The sequence below is a fragment of the Silurus aristotelis genome (genome assembly GCF_946808225.1).
Source record: "Silurus aristotelis genome assembly, chromosome: 13".
Lineage (NCBI taxonomy): Eukaryota > Metazoa > Chordata > Actinopteri > Siluriformes > Siluridae > Silurus > Silurus aristotelis.
Genome location: NC_139586.1, coordinates 14673573 through 14682988, shown reverse-complemented (window position 1 = coordinate 14682988; position 9416 = coordinate 14673573). Strand labels below are relative to the sequence as shown.

The 9416-nt window shown below is 36.4% G+C and overlaps 1 protein-coding gene across 1 annotated transcript; it reads left to right on the top strand.

Annotated features, from left to right (window-relative positions):
* The first annotated feature begins 21 nt into the window (after positions 1 to 21).
* Positions 22 to 7197, top strand: LOC310735773 (sulfotransferase 6B1-like). The gene is made up of 7 exons (XM_083558840.1): positions 22 to 381; positions 743 to 849; positions 4956 to 5045; positions 5218 to 5344; positions 5440 to 5534; positions 5678 to 5834; positions 6666 to 7197. The coding sequence occupies exons 1-7, from the start codon at positions 186 to 188 to the stop codon at positions 6791 to 6793; spliced, it is 900 nt and encodes a 299-aa protein (XP_083414966.1). The 5' UTR covers positions 22 to 185; the 3' UTR covers positions 6794 to 7197.
* Positions 7198 to 9416: the final 2219 nt, after the last annotated feature.

Here is a 9416-nt window from a genome sequence, read left to right as displayed (position 1 = left end):
GTACACCTAGACCCAGACAACCCTTTCTCACGCGAGCCATTCCTTCACACGCACACGCCGCACATGCGCACACACACGCACACGCGCACACACACGCACAAACACACGCACACAAACACTTCCTTTCACACCACTCTCCAGCCAGCAGTAGAAGAGGCACAGTGTCTAAAGCAGCAGGGACAAAAATGTCTATGCAGACTTTTGAAACAAGGATAAAGTCCAACATGGAGCTGGGCATGAATATGAAGGATGAGGAGAAACTGTACAAGCGAAATGGCATCCTGTATTCCACGATCATGAGCCCACCAGAGAACCTGGATGCCTTGAAAAACCTGGAGGCCAGGGAAGATGATGTCATGCTGGTGGCATATCCCAAATGTGGTGCGTAAAATCTTATTGTGGATTAAAGAATTTCCTTTTCTTCTCAGGAATTTTTGCAACGCTTTGAAAGCAGAGCAAGCCTCTCATTCAGTTCTGGAATGTGAGGAAAAGAGGTGAGGATCGGGCTACACATTCCAGATCTGTAGTTCAGAGTCCAGTGTGCAATACTAAACTATGCATTGCAGTTAAGTGAATATTTCCCAAATATGTTGCGTAACACTTACAGTGGCATGAGATAGTGTGTGTGCGCACTGCGCCAAAACTGCTTAATGAATGTTTACTTTTCAAGTACAACAAATGAAACTGACAGACTTAACACAGCCGCAAACAGAGTACTTTCTAAGCTCTGATTTTATTCCAGGTTGTAACTGGATGGTTGGAGTGTTGAGGAAAATCATGAGTACATGTGGATACACTCTCCCTGAAGGGCCCCCGCTGATCGAGTTCCACTCTCCAGAAGTACAGAAGGTCTGTTTGGTTACAAAAGCCTCAAAGCTTTCTGAGATTAAGTGCAGAAAACATGCCAAATATACTGAAAGCTTTTGCTTTTTGTCCTTTATTAGTGTTCCTCTATAGGTTATTATTAGTATAACATTTTGAAAACTGGAAATACAACTATGCCCTTTGTGGTCCCAAATAGATAGTAGACCAGTTAACCGCATGTAAACTAGCTTGAATGTGCTTCTAGCTTTTTTACCAGCAGCCAAACATGTCTACAGAACAACAAAAATGGCATGTTTCACTAAGTAAGTACCCCGACCTACAACCTTGATGTACAACATTTCGGAGATACGACAGACCCTCACACGAAAAAACCCCCCCAAAAAAAAACCTAAAAAAAAAAAAGTACAAATAAAGTAAAAAAAAAATAAAATAAATAAAATAAAAATGTGTGTGTATATATATATATAATATACAATTTTTTTATTTATTAAAAAAAAAAAAGTTTTTTATTTATGTAAAAAAAATTTGTGTTACAGTGCCTCTTTATGTGTGCATCAGAATGCATCATAGAGTAGTGACTCTTCTTGACTTACGACCATTTTTTTGGTCCCTATCTACATCGTAAATTGGGGTCTACATGTAGTAGCAGAATTAGCTAGTAGCTTCTGTGGTTACCATTTTCTACTTCAAGCTGTTGTAATCTGCAAAAAAATAAAAAGTTACTTTTTTTTTGCTTGTGCTTGGCAATTTAGAATCACAGTTAAAATCAGTGGTGGACAGTAACGCAGTAAATGTAATTTGCTACTGTACTTAAGTAGCTTTTTTACGTCTCTGTACCTTTACTAAAGTATTTCCATTTGGGGAGACTTTTGTGTGCATGTGTATATATGTGTATATATGTGTGTATATATATATATATATATACAGTGGGTACGGAAAGTATTCAGACCCCCTTAAATTTTTCACTCTTTGTTATATTGCAGCCATTTGCTAAAATCATTTAAGTTCATTCTTCTTCCTCATGAATGTACACACAGCTCCCCATACTGACAGAAAAACACAGAATTGTTGACATTGTTGCAGATTTATTAAAAAAGAAAAACTGAAATATCACATGGTCCTAAGTATTCAGACCCTTTGCTCAGTATTTAGTAGAAGCCCCCTTTTGATCTAATACAGCCAGGAGTCTTTTTGGGAAAGATGCAACAAGTCTTTCACACCTGGATTTGGGGATCCTCTGCCATTCCTCCTTGCAGATCCTCTCCAGTTCTGTCAGGTTGGATGGTAAACGTTGGTGGACAGCCATTTTTAGGTCTCTCCAGAGATGCTCAATTGGGTTTAAGTCAGGGCTCTGGCTGGGCCATTCAAGAACAGTCACGGAGTTGTTGTGAAGCCACTCCTTCGTTATTTTAGCTGTGTGCTTAGGGTCATTGTCTTGTTGGAAGGTAAACCTTCGGCCCAGTCTGAGGTCCAGAGCACTCTGGAGAAGGTTTTTGTCCAGGATATCCCTGTACTTGGCGCATTCATCTTTCCCTCGATTGCAACCAGTCGTCCTGTCCCTGCAGCTGAAAAACACCCCCACAGCATGATGCTGCCACCACCATGCTTCACTGTTGGGACTGTATTGGACAGGTGATGAGCAGTGCCTGGTTTTCTCCACACATACCGCTTAGAATTAAGGCCAAAAAGTTCTATTTTGGTCTCATCAGACCAGAGAATCCTATTTCTCACCATCTTGGAGTCCTTCAGGTGTTTTTTAGCAAACTCCATGCAGGCTTTCATGTGTCTTACACTGAGGAGAGGCTTTCGTCGGGCCACTCTGCCATAAAGCCCCGACTGGTGGAGGGCTGCAGTGATGGTTGACTTTCTACAACTTTCTCCCATCTCCTGACTGCATCTCTGGAGCTCAGCCACAGTGATCTTTGGGTTCTTCTTTACCTCTCTCACCAAGGCTCTTCTCCCCCGATAGCTCAGTTTGGCCGGTCGGCCAGCTCTAGGAAGGGTTCTGGTCGTCCCAAACGTCTTCCATTTGAGGATTATGGAGGCCACTGTGCTCTTAGGAACCTTAAGTGCAGCAGAAATCTTTTTGTAACCTTGGCCAGATCTGTGCCTTGCCACAATTCTGTCTCTGAGCTCTTCAGGCAGTTCCTTTGACCTCATGATTCTCATTTGCTCTGACATGCATTGTGATTTGGAAGGTCTTATATAGACAGATGTGTGGCTTTCCTAATCAAGTCCAATCAGTATAATCAAACACAGCTGGACTCAAATGAAGGTGTAGAATCAGCTCAAGGATGATCAGAAGAAATGGAGAGCACCTGAGTTAAATATATGAGTGTCACAGCAAAGGGTCTGAAAACTTAGGACCATGTGATATTTCAGTTTTTCTTTTTTATTAAATCTGCAACAATGTCAACAATTCTGTGTTTTTCTGTCAATATGGGGAGCTGTGTGTACATTCATGAGGAAGAAGAATGAACTTAAATGATTTTAGCAAATGGCTGCAATATAACAAAGAGTGAAAAATTTAAGGGGGTCTGAATACTTTCCGTACCCACTGTATATATATATATATATATATATATATATATATACCTGGCTCTGTCTCCATAGCAACGGAGGCAGAGAATCATGGTTAATGCTGACAAAAATGCCAAGGTAATCTTTTTCCTGCATTTTTATCAGAGAATAAGGCAGAAACTATACAGTTAGGGTTAGGGTAATAGTGAGGGTTTGGATTATACTTTAATAAACATTTGTGTCTCTAATTAATGCATTCTCCTTAAATAAACGGGAGAATATATTAACTGTATTTTGACTGGAAGAAACCCCTGAATAAACCAATGCTAGAATTTTCTGCTTAAATGTTGATTAATAGTGCTTGAAGATCAAAAAATCTATAAGAAACGAGAAAAAAAAAAAACAATACAGCCTCAGTGGGATCCAGTGGCAGAAAGAAAACTTTGGCACCAAAAATACTTCCTATTGAAATACAATACACAGAAAGTCGTCCTTTGTGGCATGAAAAAAAGAGGGAAATTTGTGTTTATGAACACGGATCTATAGATTACATTACATACAGTTCAGTGTCAGTTCAACAGCAAGCTGAACATTTTAAGAGTAATAAATGATGGAAGAAACTTCTGACTCTAACTTGCCACAATACACCTGGCCTTATTTGCGTGATTTTTAGAAGTAGTTGAAAAGAAAGTTTTGGGCTCATGATAATTATAATAGATATCAATCAGTGTTTGACTAATTAATATCATTCTATCAATAGATTGACATGCCTAGAGTAACATTAGAGTCTTTTTACATAACCACAGTTGATTAAGTCTTGTTACATAAATAATAATAGGAACAATATAGCCATAATAAACCATAGTACGTTGGATAATTAAGTGCCTTCGAAACCAAATATCTTTGTACTTTTATTCTAGTTAAAGGGAGCACTTTTAGTTTTACTGGAAAAATATTTCACCGTGTGCATCTCTACTTTAACTAAAGTGCATGGTTTGTGTACTTTGTCCACCACTGGCTAAATACATTTAAATACACAAGTTGACACGAAACAAGCCAAAAACTTCCGATAGTTTCTGCTGCATGAGAAAAAGCAAAAAAAAAATTGGTTTATGTGATACTTTTATGGTTAGTTTGTTTGTGAGTGTGTGTGTGTTTCCCAATTTACATTTAGAACTCTTAAATGGTGTGGATTTTAATTCTGGAAACATAATGTAAGCATTGTGAGCGAAATTAATTGTGCAGTTATTATTCAGTTTTACAGGCTGTTGGGATATTTCAGTTCTGTTTAAAAAACAAAATTATAATACAAAACTATGTGTACAAACAATTGATAAATACGGATCCTGATATTTTACAATTTTTGGAGTTTGTGAACTTTTAGGTGCTGACTTTGACTGCTTTTGACCCCTTATCTGCCCCATAATTATTGAAAAATAAAGCTTGACTTCATTTTGCAGGCTTTGTGTGACGAAAAAAAAAAAAGTGCACTGTATTTATTAATGGATTACATGTAACAGTGTGCAGGTGCCCTATAGATAATTATCAGGAGTTTTAGAGCATTTGCCTACTGGTGAATTTTAATTTTTTTTTATTGTTTATCTTTATAGATTGAAGCTGAGATGCCCTCAAGGCGTTTTTTTGCGACTCATTTGCACCCTGATGACATCCCTGTTTCATTTAAAACCAATAAAACAAAGGTCAGTGTGAGAGCAATTCTGGAGGAGTTGACAAATTACATGACTTCACTGTGTCCATGTTAAGTTACAACTAATAGCCAATCCTTAGCTCTCAAATGATTATTTGTATTAGTATTTTGTATATTTTCTTCACGTTTATTTTCAAAATCTCAAAAAAGTCTTTCTTTTTTAGATGTTGGTGGTGTTTCGAAACCCCAAAGACACTGTCGTCTCTTATTACCATTTCATGAACAACAACCCAGTGTTGCCTAAGGCCGCATCCTGGGATAAATTCTTCTCCGACTTTATGTCTGGTGAAGGTGAGCTGAACACTATTGGATTCAAACATTATTATAATTACATTTTCAAACTCTATGTATAGATGTCTCAAAGTGACCTGATTTTCTAAACACAGTGGGCTGGGGTTCTTATTTTGACCATGCCCTGGTGTGGGAGAAGCACATAGATGACCCTAATGTGTTGATTGTGACCTATGAGGAAATGAAAGAGGTATAAAAATGTATATATTAAATACATATATACTGTATATGGTTACAAACTGGCCATAATATTTTAAGTGAGTTTTGACACCTGTACCAACAAATAATACAGAATGCATGTCTACATCAGTACTGTTCTTTAACCTTTATTAGAATCTGCTTGAGGGTGTACAGAAAATCGCAGACTTCTTCAGCCTCGCTCTGACAGATGAACAGGTCAAAAGGATTGCTGGAGAGAGCACTTTCAGTGCCATGCAGCTTAGCTCTAAAACCTCTCATGGAAAGTTTGGCAACGTCTTTTTCCGAAAAGGTAATTAAGCTGAGCATGAATCTTGGTTATGTGAATGGGCTTCTTTGTTTTTTCTGCCAATTTAGTGACACCCACAAAACATCCTAACAGAGAAGACTGCGCATTGTATGTATATATAGTGCTAAAACTGTTCCCATCATTAAACATGCAACAGAAAAGCATTGGGATATGGCCAGGATTCAAGAGTAAACTGTTCTGGTTGGGAGGGATGACATACACTCTTCTGTCAACAACAGGGACACTAATCATTCTTGGGTTTTTGTGAGATGATGTATGCAAAATAAATTATCAATAGTTCGCTTCAAGTGTCTTAATCTGTCTTGTGATGCAGCAGTTCAGCGCAATGTACATGTTTTAGAGAAAGCATGTGTTCCCTTCTTAAGAGTTTAACAATATACCTAGCAATAAACAAGTCACCTGACCTGCATTTCACTTGGCAAAGGCAAAACTGAAGGCAAAATGCAACAAAACAAACAAACAAACAACAGAGCATCAGCACAAAAGAAATCCTGAGTCTGATTATGTCGATTGGATCAACATTTCAGGCAGTTGTGTGTGGGAAAAAAAGATGCAAACGAGATAAAAGATAAGATAAAATATTTTTAATTAGCATTTCTTTATTTTTGTTTGTCCAATTAAAATGAGCATTTCTGGGATTTCTGAGCATTTCTGAATTGCTCCCATACTACCGTTATGTCGCTGTAATATGCTCCATGACAGAGTATATTTAAATAAAGTGGTACAAATCTAACTGTTTCTTAGCATATTACCAATGCAGCATTAGCTAAAGACCAAGCATCCAAACATTTGTATATATTTTTGTTTAAACAGGTGAGGTAGGAGACTGGAAGAACCACTTCACAGAGGCTCAAAGTAAACAAATGGATGAAGAGTTTAAGAAGAAACTTTCAGGAACCAAACTGGGAGCCAAGCTTAAATATGAGCAGTACTGTCAGTAATCTGAAATATAAAACACTGTGAAAAACATACTTTTTTCCTCAGCAGTAATTTTTTAGGCATAAAAAATTAATACACTGCATGTTGACCTCATATACAGTATACAATATCAGTATGTGGTAGCTGGCTAACATGTAGCTCTGGTAATTACAGTTAACCACTAGGGACTCTAGGGACTCAAATTTGTACAAAATGATTTGTACAAATTTGTTCACTGATTCGTTCAGTGAATCTTTTTGTAGGTTGTCAGTAGTCACGAAGGAGAATAAAATTGTGAAAGTAAGTACATGGCAGCAAAATACAACAATTTGTTCAAACAAACTAATTCTTTCATGAATGAAACATCACTAATAAAACAGTGAAAAAAAAAACAATATATTTTATACACAGACACACACACACACACACACACACACACACACACACACACACACACGCACACACACGCACACATTCTGTATGTATATATATATATATATATATATATATATATATATATATATATATATATATATATATATATATATATATATATACTGTCTAATAAATACTAAACTAATCTAAATTATAGATATAATTTTTTATTAATCTTTGTAATTAAGCCTACACTGTATGTGTTTCTTTGTTCAACACACTATGTTTCAATAACAGTCTATACAAAGTTTTTGTCTATTAACTGTCCTTTTGGATATTATGTCATTCTGTTGTTTTTTTTTTATCTGCCTCTTGTCTGCCTTAGTTCAGGTTTTTTTTATCTGTATCGCCAGACCCTTACTTGAAGCTCAGCATTGTCTTGGATTATGTCTCTATTTTGTTTGCTATTTTTAACAAACCATTGAATAAATGCAATTGCATCTGCACCTGCAATGTGACGGAATACTTTTTTATTACCAATACTGAAAACCACTTAAACTTCTACGTTTTATAAATCTTTAAACCGAAGTATATCGAAGGTTTACACATAATTATTTGCAATGTAAATACTTTATGTACAGTAGATATAAAAGGTCTCCAGACCCTTATGTATATTGTTTTTAAAATATAAAGACCGGAATAAGAACATCATAAATATCTGACTTTGTTATATCCTATGTGATCTGCCAACAAACAGAAATCCAAAGAATTAAATATTTAATTATTAGGAATTTTGATTGCATAGCTGAATGCATTCATCTGCACACCCTTCTAAGGTAATACTTTGTGGAAGCACCTCTTTGTTTTTTTAAAGCATCAAGTCTTTGTGAATATGTCTTTATTAAATTCATACATCTAGACTTTGGAATTTTATCCCACTCTTCTTTGCAAAAAGTTTCTTGCAAAAGGGTTTTATATGAATGGCTATTTTTAGGTTATTTGGTTAACTCCAACTGACCGTATTAGACTGTAGAAAGGACATTACTCATAATCACAATGTGCTTATGATATTTCTCACTCTCTGGTTTTTGTATTGTGGTTTTAATGATTTTAATCACACTCTTGGTTTCACCCAAATGAGGATTGGTTCCACTTTGAGTCTGATTTCTCTCAAGGTTTCTACCTCTTACCAAAGGCAGTATTTCCTTGCCACAGTCAGCCCATGCCGCTGATTGGGGATAAATACACATAGTTCACTTATTCAATTTTTTTGTTCCATAGTTCTTACATTTTGTTAAGCTGCTTTAAAACAGTGTTCAATGTGTAAAGCGCTATAGAAATAAATTTTAATTGTCTTGGAAAAAAATTATTCCATAGGTTTTCGGTGGGATTGAGGTCTGGGCTCTGGCTGGGCCATTTTTTTTTTTTTTGGGGGATAAAGATTCTGTAAAAGTTGTCAATAAAAAAAAACCTCATTAAAAATATACCTGAAAAGCACTATAGTAAGTAAAGAAAATACAGTATTAATACAAAGAAATCTACACAAATGTGGATAAAACCAAGACATTTTTTTTTCTGATTTTTTTTTTTGCATATCAGAATTACCAAGATGAGCATGTGCATGAATGAGAAAGAGTGCTTGTCATGCATGCTATTACTTTTTTGTGTGCGTGTGTGTGTGTGTGTGTGTGTGTGTGTGTGTGTGTGTGTGTGTGTGTGTGTGTGTGTGTGTGCGCGCACGTGTGTTCGCGAGTGTGTGTGTGTGTGTGTGTGTGTGTGTGTGTGTGTGTGTGTGTGTGTCTGTCTGTTTGTGTGTGTGTGTGTGTGTGTGTGTGTGTGTGTGTGTGTGTGTCTGTCTGTCTGTGTGTGTGTGTGTGTGTGTGTGTGTGTGTGTGTGTGTGTGTGTGTGTGTGTGTAGTATCTCTGGAATTTGGATAAACCTGCATGATTTGCCAAAGGAGAGGAGTTAAACTTTCATAAACTCTGGCACATAATCAATCCTGATCATTTTGTAATCCCAAACTGCTCTGTTTTACCTTCATCACTGCTTTAACTTCATGTGCATTATTAGACAAATTTGTAATGTAATATTGCTATGCACATACACTAAAAGCCACACCTACATTGACATGTATGTCATGACACATTGTAAAAATTAGATTTAGAGCAACATTTAAATAATGTTAAATTCAAGACATAATCAGTGTCATGCATTTATCACATTTACTATACTGACATTTTCCATGTTATTTCTAGAAATAACAGTTAATA